General features: G+C 40.3%; 1 protein-coding gene across 2 annotated transcripts in view; it reads right to left on the bottom strand.

The window, feature by feature from the left end:
• The window catches only part of LOC122155215 (ethanolaminephosphotransferase 1-like), a 47,987-nt gene that overhangs the window by 15,472 nt on the left and 15,688 nt on the right, over positions 1-16,827 (bottom strand). For both annotated transcript variants that reach the window (XM_042809047.1, XM_042809048.1), the window contains exons 3-6: positions 15,457-15,565; positions 13,491-13,565; positions 8,895-9,163; positions 3,213-3,321 (exon numbers count right to left, since the gene is read on the bottom strand). In XM_042809047.1, the coding sequence (XP_042664981.1) occupies positions 3,213-3,321; positions 8,895-9,163; positions 13,491-13,565; positions 15,457-15,565 (562 nt within the window). The remainder of the gene's footprint in view (positions 1-3,212; positions 3,322-8,894; positions 9,164-13,490; positions 13,566-15,456; positions 15,566-16,827) is intronic.

The following is a 16,827-nucleotide window of genomic DNA, read 5'->3' as shown; positions in this document are numbered from 1 at the left end:
TAAAATCTTTGTATAAAGTCCGTGACATCTTTTGGCATCATTTTTGGTACTAGACTGCATGTAGCATACTGATTGTTTTAAAATGCTTATTGTAAATATTTTATATGGCTCTCAACCCGATAAGGCAGTGACAGGGAATGCCTGGTATTTGGGGCATCCTGGAGGGGTGAAAATAAATGACGGGTCTCACCCCAGTGGTGCCCTTTGAAGAGACCCTCGTTAGCCAGATAATGCTATGGGACAGTTGTGGTTAAATCCCAGTGGGGCTTTTGGAGTGTCATCCACAAAAGCTTTGCTGAGAGCAGAAGTAATTAGTTCCAGCTGAGCACACAGGCACATAACTTTAGAAAGGTCTGGCTACTTTCATGCTAAGAGGGGAAAAAAAACAAAGGTATTTCTGTCCAGAAGGCAGGAAAACAAAGGTATTTCTGTCCAGAAGGCTCTGAAAACGGAGAACAGCCTTTTTTATTTTGTTTGATGCTCAGCTAGGTGTGTGTTAGGGGGCATAAGGACTGGAGCTTCAGGATGGAATTGCATTCACTGCCTGCAGAAATTACATGTTCCTATTCACTGGGTAGCAGAATTCCCACAGAACACTCTGCAGAAGTTTCTCAGCTTCACAAGGAAGGCCTCCGAGGGCACTTTTCAGCAGCCCAAGTGCTGACCTTCCTACAGGTGTTCACTGTGTGCAAGACAGTTCCCAGGGACATATGTAAAGCTCTCTCTTGGGAGGTTTTCATAAAGCTTCTAATCTAAACACCGGTATCACTGTGGTTTTTATGTATATCTTTCTGTGTTCTGGCACCTGATAAAAATTGCTTTTTGGGGGAGTGAATGTCACCTGGTGATACCGCAGCTTCCACTGAGGATGTGCTTGGAGTGGAGTTCATCCTGAGGTTATATGTGGGCTCTTCTTTTTTTTCTTTTTCTCCGAGAAACTCCAGGAAGCACATCTGAAAAACTCCACTCTTGTGCTTCTTGTTTGGATTCCTTCCCACTATAAAAGGTACTAGCTAGCTAAAGCCCAGCTGTGCTCAGAAAAGTGACAGCTCAGCAGTTGAACTCCTGTTGTGTACAGAACAGTAAAAGCACAAAACTGCAGGCATGCTCTTGGCCAAGTATTGATGAAGCAGACGTGCAGGTCTGTTGTTAGAGTGAGCACTGCTGACTCTTAAATGCCATCAGATGGTTAAGGATAGCAGTTAGGGCTTAAAGGCTCCTCTCAGAGTTCTGGGAAACAAACTCATAAAAAGCTGCAGAGGCCCTATTGCATTGCTCTGGGTTTTGAGTGGCCACAGAGGCAGTGAGCTGAGCGTGCTGCAGGGAGGTGACTTGAGACAAACAGGTCTGGCCGAGCAAGCTGTGCTCTGCCCTTGGTGTGGGCTACCTCAATGCTCTTTCAGTGGGCACAGTGGGTTCCTGGGATTTACTGCAAGCTTCTAAAAACTTTATATATCCAGATTTACAGCACACAGTTTATCCAGTGATAAAACATTCTAAGCACTGTTGTTGAACTGGGATTCATACCTGTGACAAAGCTGAAGTGTTCTCCGGATCAGAATGCTACTAAGCACTGCATACTTTACACCTTTATTAAAGGTATAATTGAGCTGCAAAAGTTGCCCTGCTAATGGCATTATAGACAAAGTGCAAGAAACAGTATTTTCAAAGAAACGTTTTGGCTCTCAGTTAGTTATATTTCCTCTGCTTGGGACAAGGATGGAAGAAGTACTCAGCTCCCTGCTTATGAATCCTGCCATGCAACACTAGACAGAAGCAGCGCTTCTTCCTAAATCTAAAGGAACACTCTATCAAACTTCACTTTGCAGTAGAATATGAAAAAAGATGCTCAGTTCTATGGATTTTGTCATGCTGATGTGCTTTCCTAGCACAGTTCTTCCTAATACATTGACTAGTTTGAGTTTAACTTTCACCCATGACTTCCCAAGGGCATCCAGATCCTCACAGAGGCAGCTGTCATGTGCCTTGACAAGAGGAGCAGAAATGATGTAGATAGTGTGGATGGAGCTCTGCACTCGCAGACCCCAGCAGCACAGCTCACTCAGAAGCCAGCACCCATCTCTGGCTCTGCAGCACGGCTCCCAGAGCAGACAGAGCTCCCTCTTCCCACCAGAGGGCATTTCCTCACTGCACACGGCCAGACTGATCCTTGCATTGCCTACCAAAAGGGCAGCCAACTGCTTTTGCCCTTTCTTCCTTTTTCTCTGTGCTCACAACAGTCCTGACAAATAAAAAGACTGCTCAACTTCAGTCACACAGGATCAGTTTTAGATGCTGCAGACACCTCTGCAGGCAGGTGACAACACGAAGCTGTGCAAATGCAGCAGGTTTAGAAGCACCCCAACAAACATGTTGGCAGCCCCTGGCTGGGGTTGGATCTGGGTGATAGCCTTTTCTCAAGTCCTCTATCTGGCTCAAGGCCATTTCTGTCTGTCTGGCCTGTGCCAAACCCTTTGTTTTGTGCCCACTTGTCATTACTTGTAAGTTCATATAGAAATCCTGGAAAAATACATATGCTGATGTTGTCACCTTCCAATCAACACACGGAAGCATTCCACATGCACACCTTTGTATCTAAGACTGCTGTTCTAGCTCATTGCAATGTAACTCATGTTCTTAGTCTAGCTGTGGCAGCTGGAAGGTGCTCTTTGCTTACTTCAAGATACACTGACAGTGTCAAGTAATGAGCAAACTGGCAACTGCTGTGTATGAAAAATGTATACTTCTGGTCTGAGAGTAATTCTAAGAACAGAACTTAGAAACCATCTAGATCTACAGCTTTGCCTCCTCTCGTTATTTAAATAATATCTTCTATCCATGATGTTTTGGATTGTAGTGTGCTGCAGACTGAACTACTTATCTTTTACCATATGTAAATGTGAGCAACATTTTACCTGACTGATAGTAGAAGTTTGTGAGTGTTTGAAAACAGTCAGAACAGCACATTGATCTGCATGTATAACTGAGGAACGATTTTTGTGTTATTTGTATACAACAGATATGAATTCAGTGAGGAAAAATGTTTCCAGCTTAAGTTTACCAGTAAGACTCTTACTAATCACCTCTATTCATGTCAGCTTGGGACTGGCCAATGCTTGCAAAAGGAAAAGGAAATTTATAGGCAAAATAGGGAATTATCTGATCAAAGGAATTAAATAACAGTGAAGTTCTTTATGGATCCAGGCACTTACCTATAAGCAAGATTACTAAAACATCTGTAATGTAATAACCAAACAGGAAAGGCTTCTGCCAAACTTCCACACCAACAATGCCAGTGAGCAGATATGCTGTTATTAACACCTAAGAAAAAAAGATAATGCATTTTTAATCCTTTCCTCCTAAGGGCACAGAATTTTGCTTACCATCTCAGTACAAACAGAAATACAGCCCTGCTCTCCACCTGATGCTAGCTGCCAGCAGCCCTGCCAACCACTGCTAAGTCTGTGCTGTCTGGTTCAGTTCCCTGAATTGTTCTGGACCAAGATTAACAGTGAATTATGAAAATTCACTGTACCTCTAAGTCCAAGCAGTCACATTACTTGTAATGCTGTGAGGAGACTGCATACTCACTTATTTTTTCTCAGGTAACACTTGGTAACTTCTATTTTTTCCATTCAGTACAGCTTCTCACTCTGCGATCACAAATATTTTCCAGCCTTACCATATGATAGAATTTACTACCTTTTTGCTTAGCTTGTTTTTTTTGTTAGATACCACTGTATTTGACTTCATTCACTTCTCCGTATCTAAATTCAAGGCTCTTGCCCTATCATTACATAAATTTTAAAGAATTTTATTGAATGGGGCATCTTAGGACTGCACGCACAATTTCCTGCGTGAGAACCAAAAGGAGAAGAGCAGGAACAAGAGCAAAAGTTGTGTTTTAGGATTCTGAGAAATACTGGTCTAAATGAAGGATGTATATAATGGGTTTTACAACCCACTACAACAGAGGTAACATTTGGCTCCCTAAGGAGACTGCATTATGTTATCCATAAGACATGACAGATGAACTCTTAGCTCCATCAGATTTGAGGGCAAAACTCCAGCTGGCTTTGACAGAGCCTGAATTTACCCTCACACGTTGCACTCTGAACAGACATTTTTGGCGAGCAATAAAAGAGGAGCTTCGGTATTATCTGCTATTACAGTCAGTATTTTTGGCAGAACACTACGGGTATCACTGTCAGATGTCAGCACACCTCTAGGAACGGGAGCGCTGAGGCAACGTGCCGTATGGGGAATCCCCTGCCCTGGGACTGGGGGTTTCAAGGCTCCCAGGCTGAGGTTGACTCTCATTTAACAGATGCTGTGTAGGAGAAACACTCTTTGGCTTCAATTCATTGGTATTTTGGTTTCTAGAGAATTGTAAGCAAGCCCCTGCTATCACTGGAATCAGTAGGAATAACCGCTGTGAATTCATTGCAGCACCCCCAAGATTTCTTTTAGAATCCTGGGCAATGAGAAGCTGGCTGTGTCCCTGGATCTAAGCTGTGCTAGCAGAAATTGAAGACTGTCAAAATTATTAGACAGAAACTAAGTATGCTAAAAAGCTGTATGTATTTTAGACTGTTTTAAAAGGCATTGATGGTAAAAAATAATAATAATTAAAATGTGCAGCAGTGCTCCCAAGTGCAACGGTGTAATTCTACCTAAGAAAAGACAGACAGCTTTTTACTGATTGGATTTAGTACTTTTCATGTATAAAGCTAGTCACGAGCAAATTAACATAATCACAAACTTCCGTAAAATAAGTCCAAATTAAATAATAGTAAATATAGTAAATAATAGTAAAGATTGTATTGCAAGCAAGTATCAGACATATATGGTATTGGGTTCTGTGGCTTCTGATGAGGCCAATTCCAGGTTTGTCTCAAGATCTCATCTAAGAGGAGGCAATAGCACTTACTAGAGATAGGAATCTGAAAACAGATGGTGTTAATGTGTAGGTTAGTGTGTTTTGCATACAGACTCATTGGGTATACTGAATTATACAGAAAAGAAATTCAAACATTTTTTCATCTTTGTTGAAACTACACTGGATACACTTATGAATTTTTATGATTCCACAAAAAAATGACATGAATTGTAATATTCAGTGTCTCTAGCACATTACACCAGTATTAACTGTTCATGCCTTGGAATACTTTCCATTAACACAGTACTCACACTGAACATCTAGGGAGTACAGTACCGTCACATAAACACAAGTTTTACACTGACAGTAAGTATGATATTTTCCTAAAATAATAAAAATTAATGATTTCCCACAAGAGCTTTAGTATGATGTGCAATTTTTCAATTTTCCTTTTTTCCCCAACTTTTATTCTTTCAAGAAATAGTTGAAATTGGCATAATTAGCTTATAAACACGGTTTCTTATGTATGTTAAAAAAGCTCATTTTGCATTTAGACACATGGTATGTGGCAGGCAAACAACAAAACACACTGAGGGATTAATTAACTAAGCAGCATTTGAGTGAAATCATAATCAAATGGTTCAGAAAGAAGGGATCTGATGCAAGATGTGGGCTTTCCCCTTTACCCGTGATATCACCTTGCTCCCACTAAATCTCACAGTGCTCAGAAAGATGCCACAGCCTTCTCCTTTAGGAACCAGGCAGGAGGAGAAGCCATCATGGTCCTTCCAACAATATGACACAGAATCTATGAATCATTTGAGTTGGAAGGGGCTTCTATCAGAAACTGTCAGGATGACACAGTGCCAAGAGGCTGCTCCTCTCTGCTTGCAGGGGAGTAAGTACAAGGCAGCCTTGTGTCCTGCTCCTTGATGCTGGGCCCACTGACATTCAGCCCTTCGACTGACTCTCCTTCACACTTATCAACGCTGTATCTCAGGTTTACATGCCATAGTTCCCCATAAAGGGCTGTTTGCTGTAATCAGTGCTAATTGGAGTGCCAGCTACAGCTCAGCTCTTGAAATTAGGTTACCAGTTCTAATGAGTCATCAAAACACAGTAAAATGTGATCAGCAAAGTTCCACAAATGTCTCTATTTGTAACGAGATAGTTTTTCCCAGGGTACAACAGCTCTTTTAACACCAAGTTAACGCAGATCCAGTCAGAGGACCATCCGTATTTATATGCAATGGAGCTGACTCAGCAGCAGTGTTCTGTTCAGGTTGGATATTAAGAAAAATTTCCTCTCCAAAAGAGTGGTAGAGTGGATAAGAGCTGGAATGGGCTGCTCAGGGTGGGGATTGAATCACCACTTCCAGAGGTACTCAAGAAATTATTTAGATGTTGTACTAAGGGACATGGTTTAGTGGGGAAATACTGGTGATAGGTGGGCAGTTGGATTACATGATCTTGGAGGTCTTTTCCAACCTTGGTGATTCTACGATTCTGTAATTCTATGATTCTAAGTTACTTATCTGTACACTTATATTAAAAGCAGTACTTCCTGAGCTTTGTAATGATAATGAAATCCTATGTTCCTGGATGCCATGCGTTTTAAAAGCTGGAGCAGAGGACCAGTCCACCTGAATTTCTGGCATGCCAATGCAATCACATCATACTGCCAGTGGAATCATTTAAGACAGAGCACAGAGGCATGCTCATGCAGCAACTCAGCTAGGAATGCCGTGTAGGAAATCGTGAACATGGGAGCAGCCTGAAAACAGCCTGCAAGTGCTGCCTCACCCTCTTCCTCTGAATGCGACTGTGGCAACATCTGGTGGACGAGTTGAGGGGAAAAAAAAAAAACCAAAAAACCAAAGCAGCAAGAAAAGCATTTTCTTTCTTGTTTCTCATTAGCCACTTGCTGGTGTTCTTGGTATCCAGTCACTGGAAGTGTTCAAGGTCAAGTCGGATCGGGCACTGGGCAACCTGGTTTAGCAATTGACAGCACTGTCTGCAGCGGGGGGGGGGGCTGGAACTGGATGATCTTTGAGGTCTCTACGAACCCAAGTGGGTCTATAACACTGTGATTTTATGAAGAGTGCACCCATCATACTACATTACTGGACCAGTTTGAAAAACAAGGGCAAGGCAGTGTCTATTCCAGAATTAATGTCTTTCACTGGACTACTTAGCACAGCCAGAAAAAAATACGTATGGGTCTTTCTGATGTGCACAATATTTGCTTTGAACTAATGCAAAAAATACTACCTCTATCTACACGTTATGTCTCGTTTTTTTGCTCAGACAATCACAACTACAAAAGCTGATTTTAGCAGATGGAAAAACGGACATAGAGACATTTCAATAATACAGTCTACCGCCACTGTTGATGATTATGCAATTGAGCATTAAAAAACCCTTACATTTATATGCTTATTATTTTCACTGTAAGTTAATCATCACAGAAGTTGCTAGAAAGAAAACACATAGGACAGCAATTCCGCATCAAAGGGGAAGAGGAAGTAACACTTGTTAGCACCTTGCATCCAAGATAATCAAAACAGTTTACAAACTCTACTGAAATTAAGCCTCACCACAAATCTGTGAGGTGGGGAAATGTTATTACATTATTTCCCAGATGGGAAAGCTGCTGCAGGGGCCTAGGTCACTGAAAGGCACTGGAAGATTTAACAGTACGGCTTCATTAGTTGATATCCACTCCCACATTTAAGCACTCACACAGTTCTGATGAGGTTGCAATCAAAAAGATCTTTCTAAATGTGCATATATTTATCTGTGGCGATCACCCAAGCAACAAGTGAAATTGGTTTGAGCACAGCCATTCATCTCCCGCTGAAAGGACTTCACTGAGAAGCCTTGCACAGATACAGCACAAACTCGCAGACCAGCTGGCTGCCTAATGTCTTAGTGCTGAGCCAACTTCTTCTCCCAGAACCTATTTCCTAGGAGATAAAACAGATGCACCACAGCTGGACCACCGTCTCCGAGCTGTTCTCAAACAACTGGATTCTGATTATGTTTACAGCAATACATCTGCAGCCGTTAATTCAAATACCATATTTCCATTAACACACGTATTTGAATGTTTGTCAGACTTCTTTTCAATTATGGCTGTACCTTTTATCCCATGCCTGGGACAGGAATCTCAGAATTCTGGGAGTTTGCTTTTCAGACTGCAAGAGTCTGGCTATCTGGCTGTCTCAGAGCCTAGCCAGCCCCAAAATCCAAGCACAGGGCCCTTGGCAACACATGATGCTGCTGCCACTGCTACCATTCATTTGCACAGTGAGGTCACTACGGCAAGTGGCAACCTCACTGCTCGTGTTTGTGAAGATGTCCATCGTGTGGCAGGGCTGTAAGCTGGGCAAGAAGTCAGCTGCAAGGTGGCTGTGGACTGATAAATGATTCACGTTCTGAATCTAGTTTACATAATTCCCAAATAATTAATCTAACATTTTTCAAGGGTGGAAATCACCTGACAACAGTGGATGCTCACTGAGTATGTACAGTGCTGTTTATATTATCACATTCAGTTTAAGACTTAGGAGAACTGGTCAGGCCTAGTAATGTACACACCTGTGTAATTACATTAATAAACTCTGGACTAATTTGCACACTGCTTCAGAACCTAGTTTTGGTGGGAAAATTGCTTACGGCTTTGGAGAGCATAACAATTTTTGTTAATTTCACAAATCAAAGGCAGTTAAATGACATTCTCACGCATGCCATCCAGTTGCTAAGCTTGCTGCAAATCTTCTTCCTACAAGGCAATGAATCCCCAGTGCTGACAATTTGCTTGAGAATGCCCTTTCTTTGCAAACGCAGGAAATTTTTCTAAATTACTTCTAGGGTTATTCAATTTCACACTCAAACTTTTAGCCAAATACATTTGCCTTGAGCTATGTTTTTTTCTATTTCAGTAATATTATGCAAACACTAACATAGTTAAAAAAATAAAAACAAAAATAAAACAGGAATGATAAATACTTACCACTTGGCTTAAATCGTATCCCCAAGGAAGAAAAAGAACTCCTGTGTTATATTTCTCCCAGTGTGAACACATAAAGTTAAACAAGACAATGCTTAAATACATATACATTGTATATACAGAAACTCCAGTCTTCCCATTGTCCCGGGAACAGACAGAAAAAAAAGAGAGTGCAAAAATGGAGGTAGCCCAGCTGTCCAGCCCATGGTCAAACAGTTCTCCCAGAGGACTACTGGACTGAGTCCTTCGAGCATGCTTCCCATCTATGGAATCTGAAAGGGTTGGAAAGGAAAAAGAAACAAAGGATTAGAACACAACAAGAAGAGTAGTTTTCTCACATAGATTTAACTACATATATGTTGTTATATATATATACATACAATTTACTGCAATATGTACCTGGGAAAAATGCACTTTTGACAGCAAACTGAAGCACAATCATCTCAAAACCAGCATATTTAGGACTGCCTCAGTTCTTATGTAGCATTGTTCTTACCTCAGTTCTTCTATTAAAAGCCAACATCCTCACACCCGTTAGAAACACATTCAGAAACATTTGTCTCCAGTGGCCTTAACACACTTTCATGTCAGTCCCTGCAGACAGTGTCTCAGTGAACGTGCAGGAAAGTGCCCACATGGCTTCATGCCCATCTGTTGCTGTTGTGGGCATTCTGACATTTCACGGAGAATGCTTGTGGGTAAATTCACTAAGGCATTTCATAGAATCACAGAATATCCCGAATTAGAGGGGATGCACAAGGATCACCGAGCCCAACCCCTGGCTCCACAGGACCACCCTATATCTGAGAGCATAGTCCAAACACTCCTTGACTCCAACAGCTCGGGGCCGTGCCCACTGCCCTGGGCAGCCTGCTCCATGCCCACTGCCCTCTGGTGCAGACCCTTTCCCTAACCCCAGTTCCCCTCCCCTGATGCAGCTCCGTGCCGTTCCCTTGAGCCCTGTCACTGTCACAGGGAGCAGAGCTCAGTGCTGCCCCTCCGCTCCCTGTGAGGAACTGGTGCTTGAAAGATGGCCAAGCGCTGTAATGGCTCTCACTCTGCAACACGGTTTGTCACTGTGGCCAGAGCCACCCTGAGAGTTCCCTGCTGCTGAGCAGGGGAAGACATGCAGCTTGCTCAGCTCACAGAAAAACAGCCAGACCTTTTGTGTTCTTCTAGGTCTGGGTCACTGAACAGGGTTGGCTCTGGGAAATACAAAAAGCAGTGGAGGTGGCACAAAGGAGAGGTGGGGAAGGCAGGGAGGTGGAAGGCCTGGCAGCCAAAAACTGTCTTAAACTTACTATCAAATCATGCCCTCAGACTCTGCTATGCAGCCCTGCTGGTGAGGATGTTTAGTAGTAGTTTCTTTATCAAAGTTCAGTGCAGGAGAAGGTTCAGTACACAGGATGAACCTCTTCAGAAAAAGTAAACAGAAAAATTCTTAAAAATTACTTGGTGTAATAGCTAGGATAATATATTTTTTACTATTATTTTACTTGGAAGTTATCACAGCCAACAATTATTGGCTGTTGATAGCATTATTAACCCCGAGTTGACTGAAGGGACAATTTTGCAGAGTGAGACCAAAAATCCACAGCTGCTATAGATCATATGCAGCTTCTCTGGATTATTTGGCAGCACTGGGTTTTGTTTAATGTAAATATATTTCAGGGAACTAAACCAGAAAAACATGAAATTTCATTTTGTCACAGAATGTAGACTATCTCCCTATTGTCATACCTGCACAGCTGTGAGATATTCTTGACTCAGATACAAATGTCTTGAGGCAGTTCTCACAGCTCTAAAGACGAAAGACCACAAAGTGCTCCCTTCTCAAGCCACATTCTCTCTCCATTAACATTGCCATTGAGTTAGCAGCACCTTACTGAAACATGCAGAAAGAAAACTGCATATAAGCCTGAGGTTACCTGAATAATGTGTTAGAAGTGCAGAAATTCTTTAGTCTGTTAAATGATGCTTCTGAAACTTAGCTAGCAATCAGATATCTGAACACTTCTAAGCACCATATGGTCTTTCTTGTTTCAAGAACATCTATCCCAGATTAGACAGATCTCAGTTTTAGGGTTAGTTCTTTTTTAAAAAAATGAGGATGATAAAAGATTGGCAATGCTTAGTCATGACCTGTACCAGTGACTGAGAGCCTGATGAGAAGGCAGGACCAACCCAGGGGAGTTCAGGTGTATGCAGTGAACCTGAGTGACAAGAAAGGGTGGATCCTGGATCCCAGACTTCATTTAAGGGTTGGCAATGGAGGCAAGGGTGTCTTGTTGGAGATCCTTATATCTAGGAGATCTTTTGAAGGTAAGAAGTTTCTTTCCTTTGCTTCTCTGCCCCCAGCTGTTGTATTTGAGGAAGCCCTCACTTGCGGTAGCCTAGGATCTTGCTTCTCTGCTGTCATTGCTGTGCCTTCTATCACATTGCAGTCTATTCATAAGTTATTTGAGATTTTCTCAAGGGAATACTCACATTAGATACTAAACTATGTACATCACAATGAAACAGTGGCCTTCATGTTTTAGGAATATTTTCATTTTAAAAAAATCTTACATGAATAATGTCAAGAAACATACTGCTTCTAATTATAATGTGTGTGGGAAGAAATACAGTAACTTTGTAAAGCATATGTAAAACTAGACTTTCACAAAATCTTATCCCCCTTTTTTTTTCCATTCAATTTCACCAGCTTTTCAAGGTATTGAAAATTTAGGTGTCAGTTGGAAATCACTTATGATAATAACTGTATGCCATAGTGGACATATATTGTATCACATTTCTGTTGCTTTAGAATTCTAATATTATTTCTCATGAAGGTTCACAAATCTTCAGTTTTATTAAAGTTTATATGACTTTGAAGCATTGCAACTCGAAATAATAGTGAAAAATAGTCCCCTTTATGGAAAGGGAAAATTAACCAAACCACCTTAACAAAGAGGGGAAAAAAAGAGCAGCATGTTAGGGAATTTGGAGAGAGTAACTGTGTCATTAAAAAGAAGCTGAGAGAGATTTAAGTTGCATATTTGGTTAGTTACTATGGCTCTTTGCAGTCTTCCAAAGGGAAAACTTTGGCCATGGAGGATTAAATCGGAGACTAAATATTTCATATAGTGGCTTGGACAGCAGATACAAAAATCTACATATATATTAGTTCATTATAGCTTGTACTGTCAGCATCATGTTCCCTGCCTTCCAAGTATTAGAAATAATAGGCCTCACTCGCAAAATCTACTGTAAAAACCTCCAAAGCTCAATATCCAGACAGGTTTTTGAGATGTTATACAGTAACAGCTCCAACATGAAATTCCTATTTGTGAAACAACGGCTATTTGATTAACTTTCTCACAGTTACAAAGAAAACAGTTGATGTAAAAGAAGCTGCTGCTTCTGATAACGATTAAGGAAAGTTGCTTAGGAAATCTGACTGGTAATCAATGTCAAGTGATGGTTGTCCCAGTGATGTTCATGATACAAACAAAAACAAAGACATTCTGCAGAAAGTAGTTCTGGCACAAACTCCAACGTGAATGTGAAATGCTAAGGTACTCAAAGTACAGAGGGAAGTGTCTGCACAATGGAAAACACAAGGGCTAATGAAGATAGTTCCACATACATGAGTCTGACACTAAAAGTGCTCAGCATGTGTAGAACACAGGCATCTAGTCCAGATATCTGAAGTACGGCACTCAACTACATGGCTACACTGCACAATGCAGTGCCTTACAAGAACCAGCTCCAGAAGATACTTCCATGCAACACTGTGCAATGCTTGTAAATATATCAGCTTGAATCCCCCCAAAATGAGCTCTGATGTACTGCCTGCTTTTTCAGAGTTAGCTTTGGAGGGGAATGTATCCATCTGGTGCAGATGCCACTCTGAGACCTGCAACAGTTTACATCTACGTCTGAACTCACTGAGGTGTAGCTTCACACAACTGCACAGCAAGGTGTGCTGGACCTAGAAATACTATCTTGGTATACTGGTAAAAGTAAATATGGAATATAAAACAAAAAAATGCTGTTGATATGTTATTAAAGAAAAGCAGCCCTAGAAGAGACAAAAAAAAAAAAAAAAAAAAAAAAAAAAAAAAGTACCCCATCTCCTTAGATGCTCAGGATAATGGAGTTGTCCACACCCTCTCTGCTGACACAGCCCATAAGCACTGAAGTGTCTCTCAGATTAAAATGCTACATTCATTTTCCTTTCTCTCTGCTTTGTCCTTTATTTTCCCTGACTTCGAAAGCGATCTCTGAAAATGCAGGTGTCAGGTACTTTTTCAGAGCATCACTCCTGCATGCCAACCATTTTCAGAAAACCCAGCAATAACTGCTGCTATGTAACGATCTTTATTTATATTATAACTTCACAAACATCTACACTTTGAAAAGAGATAAGGGAGCACTCATAGGAGCACAAAAGCATCTTTAAAAATTGGTGGTTTTTTAACCCTACTGGTTTTCATTTTTATTTTCAACTTAGAACTTAGAGAGAGATCAATAATTTCTCTGTTATGACTCTTTTGGAAGCAGTACAAGGGAGCCAGTAGATCAAACTATAAGAAGCATCAATCCATTGTACTTTACCTAAGGCATAAGCGCAGAAGGTGGTAAAAGCACTGAACAGCCACACCCAGGTTGGAACACGTCCAGGGCTGGTACCTGAAAAATGCAGCAGTGGTTAATATCAAAGCACTCCACCAAGACGAACAGACAGACATGAACAAGCTGCCACTGATGAGCCCCCAGTGTCAAAGATAGTGAAATGTTTTGAATGAAATATCAGAAAACTAGTTAATGTTTATGAAATATCCTTTAAAAAACAAACAAACAAACACATCTGGAAACTGTAGTTTTTAAGCTTGATCATTTTTATTAGTGTAAATACAGGTTTTGTTTATCAGCTTTCCATACAAATCCGAACAGGAGACTTTTGCCTATGTCATAAAAGGTAACTCCTTTAGTGTGGGTAACCCTTTTGACTAGGTCAGATATTAGTACTTTTTTTTTTTCCTTTTGATAAGGTGCTTGATAACTTTGAGTGAATGCAAAAAAGAAAGTTGAATTGGACTGAACCCAAGGTTCTGTCATCTGTCAGTAACCCAAGGCTGCTCTTTTCAAGAAATCAATGTTTTTTCCAAGGGTGTTCTATTTAAACTGTCTGTAACCCAGTAAGGGCTACAACAGCAGCCATTCACGTGCAGCCTCCATCCAACACCCATGTGTGAGGCTTGCACCCAAGACTGCAGGGGGAGGCTGGCACCTGAGGCAAGGCCCCTCAGACCACCCGCCCCTCAGTGCCTCGCCTTGCCAGCAGGAAAGGGAAGAAGGCGCTTCCTGGCTCCTAGCTGCATGTTTTCAATCTGCAGAATGAAAGACAGCTGTCCAGGAAATTGGGGCTTTTATTTCTGATCCTGTGCATGAAATTGATATGCAATATTCAAAGGATTCATTGGATTGCATGAGCGTTTTCAATTCAGAAATGACGGATGCTGTTCTCCTGTGAAGCTAAGAGCAGGCCTGCAGACTACACACAAAAGAACAAACTTTGTCACAAATCCTTCATGTTTAGTATGTATCCACCTAATGCAATTATCCTGTCAAAGGTTCTGTGCTGGATTCTCTACTATTACAGAACTTGGTAATTATCAGCTTCATTGATTGAAAGGCAAGTGTTGAAGTATGAATATAGGCAACCCAAGCTTCACGACACCTCAGAATTTGGTGTTCATACAAGACTATTTTTGTACCAAAACTGCTTGCACATCACTCTTCCCACAGAATTGTTGTAATATACATACTACAAAAGACTACCACACAAAATCCAACCACAGGCATTAGAAATTAAAAGTGATTTAAAAAATCTAATGCAGTTATTCTGGAACGTGAAGTGCTGGAGTGCTAAACTTTCCCCAGATTGTCTAAAGAAAAGCAAATATTTTTATGTATTAGTTATCTGGGAGAAGCTTGCTACTGGCTGTAGGTCTTTTTTTTTTTCAACAACTGATCTGAGAAGACCAGAACTGAACAATGCCTACACTCAGGAACAACTCTAAGGAACTTTCAACTTGGACTCTCACAAGGAGAAAATGGAGATTTGGACTTGGAGTGAGAGAATTTCAGGATACATCTGTTTAGAAATTTTTTGGGGGAGTCTAGAATAGTGAAAGGATGTAATAATGGAAGGGGAATCAACACACTCGTGACATGGATTCAGGTATTAGGAAATGTGAAACCAATGAAAACTTTATGAAGAATGTTAAGCTGTTCTTTGAGTGTTCATTAAAATCCTGGCATGGACTTTAAATAAAATGAGATACTATCATAGAGTTCAAACAGCATATGCTGAAACCTATATTTAGGGATGAAATTCAGTTTTTCCAATAAAAAAGATCTAAATTTATCATGCCATGCATGAGGTCAGACCCTACTATATGTACATTATGGGAATGAGAGGAAGATTCAGGTATCTGTTCCCCCTGTATCATACATAAGCAACTGTAATTGTAAAAAAAATAAAAATAAAAATAAATTACAGTATGAGGATATTTACCCGAAGCAGTGTAGTCCCAGTCATAAAAAGATATTAGAAAATAGTTAACTAAAATCATGACAAATCCAGAAAAGGTGAGCAGGTTTGGAGCAATCCACAAAGGCACTATCTGTTAAAGAGAAAAGGAGAAATCTAAGAAATCAGGTTTCAAATTAAAAGTCCTATTTTGATGAAATGTTTTGTGTTTTCATCAGGAGATGAGAAGCCTGTAAACAACGTGAGTAATACTTAGATTTGTGGATGTTTTTCCATTTTGAATTTACCATTCAGTTTTTTTTAAGTACTTTATTTTCACATGTCATCATTTTGCCTGATCTTCGAGACTGCAGTGGAAGCTTAATGTAAAAATGTTGTATTTCCTCAATTACATGCTCTCCTTCTTCTCTTCAACACAAGGGAAAGCTTCTCATTGCTCTGTATACTGCAAACGAAAGAGGCCTGCAGCACCCCAGTGTGGCAATTCAGCATCAACGTGGCAGGGTTTTGTCAGGCTTCCTACTTCCAACTGCAGTAAGGAAATTTGTTCTGTAGTATGCTAATAATTCCCAACTCAGAATAGCAACAAAATCATATGCTTCTAGGTTCAGAAGAACTCTGTATTACAAATAGTTCCCTACTTCTCCAGACAGTAACTTTCTGCAGGGTCTCCATCTTTACCTATAAATCATAAACATTACACTTTTATTTTTATTTTTATTTTTTTTACTTTGTGGAGTGTAGAAACAGATTCTGTTTCCTCCTAAGCCAGTAATTCTTTGTCCCATTAACCCTTTTCAACCATTTATCTCCTGTGGCTTTAAGGTATTCTTTATACTGCCATCAGGGCAATGCTCTTTCCAAATTGCCCATTTGCTTCAAAATGTTTTCTGAGGTTACATACACAGCATCCTGCATTATTTTTTAGACAGAAAATATGTGCACAAATATTGTTCAAACAGCAGCCACTGATATATGCAAAATATAAGAATACTGGAGGATTATAATCAAATCCTATGGACTGTTTTAGGACTGACAATGTATATGAAGGTGGACTTAAACACTGTAACATATTAGAAAACAGCACAAATATTATAGAAAAAGGGAGTAGAATAATTTCATACACTAATATTGTTTTGAAATCCAACTCGTTAATTTGTTTGGAATAGGTAAACAAACAGATGGATGAATAGATATTAATTTGTATACATTTTATATTTCCTCTATCCTAAAAATTGTATATAGAAATAAGAATGTTGGACAGATCAATCATCATGATTAGATCCTTGCTTTGCTAGTACTGTACAGCCAAGGAATAATATTCCAGATAATCAGTACAACTGATAACGTGCACTGTAAACTCAAAACTCAGATGAAATTTTCTGAATACTTCTC

Source organism: Centrocercus urophasianus, unplaced genomic scaffold (assembly GCF_019232065.1).
Source record: "Centrocercus urophasianus isolate 14NV4802_14NV808 unplaced genomic scaffold, USGS_Curo_1.0 seq_11, whole genome shotgun sequence".
NCBI lineage: Eukaryota > Metazoa > Chordata > Aves > Galliformes > Phasianidae > Centrocercus > Centrocercus urophasianus.
Note: the sequence above shows the minus strand (reverse complement) of the source record. Positions and strands in the feature narration are given on the sequence as shown.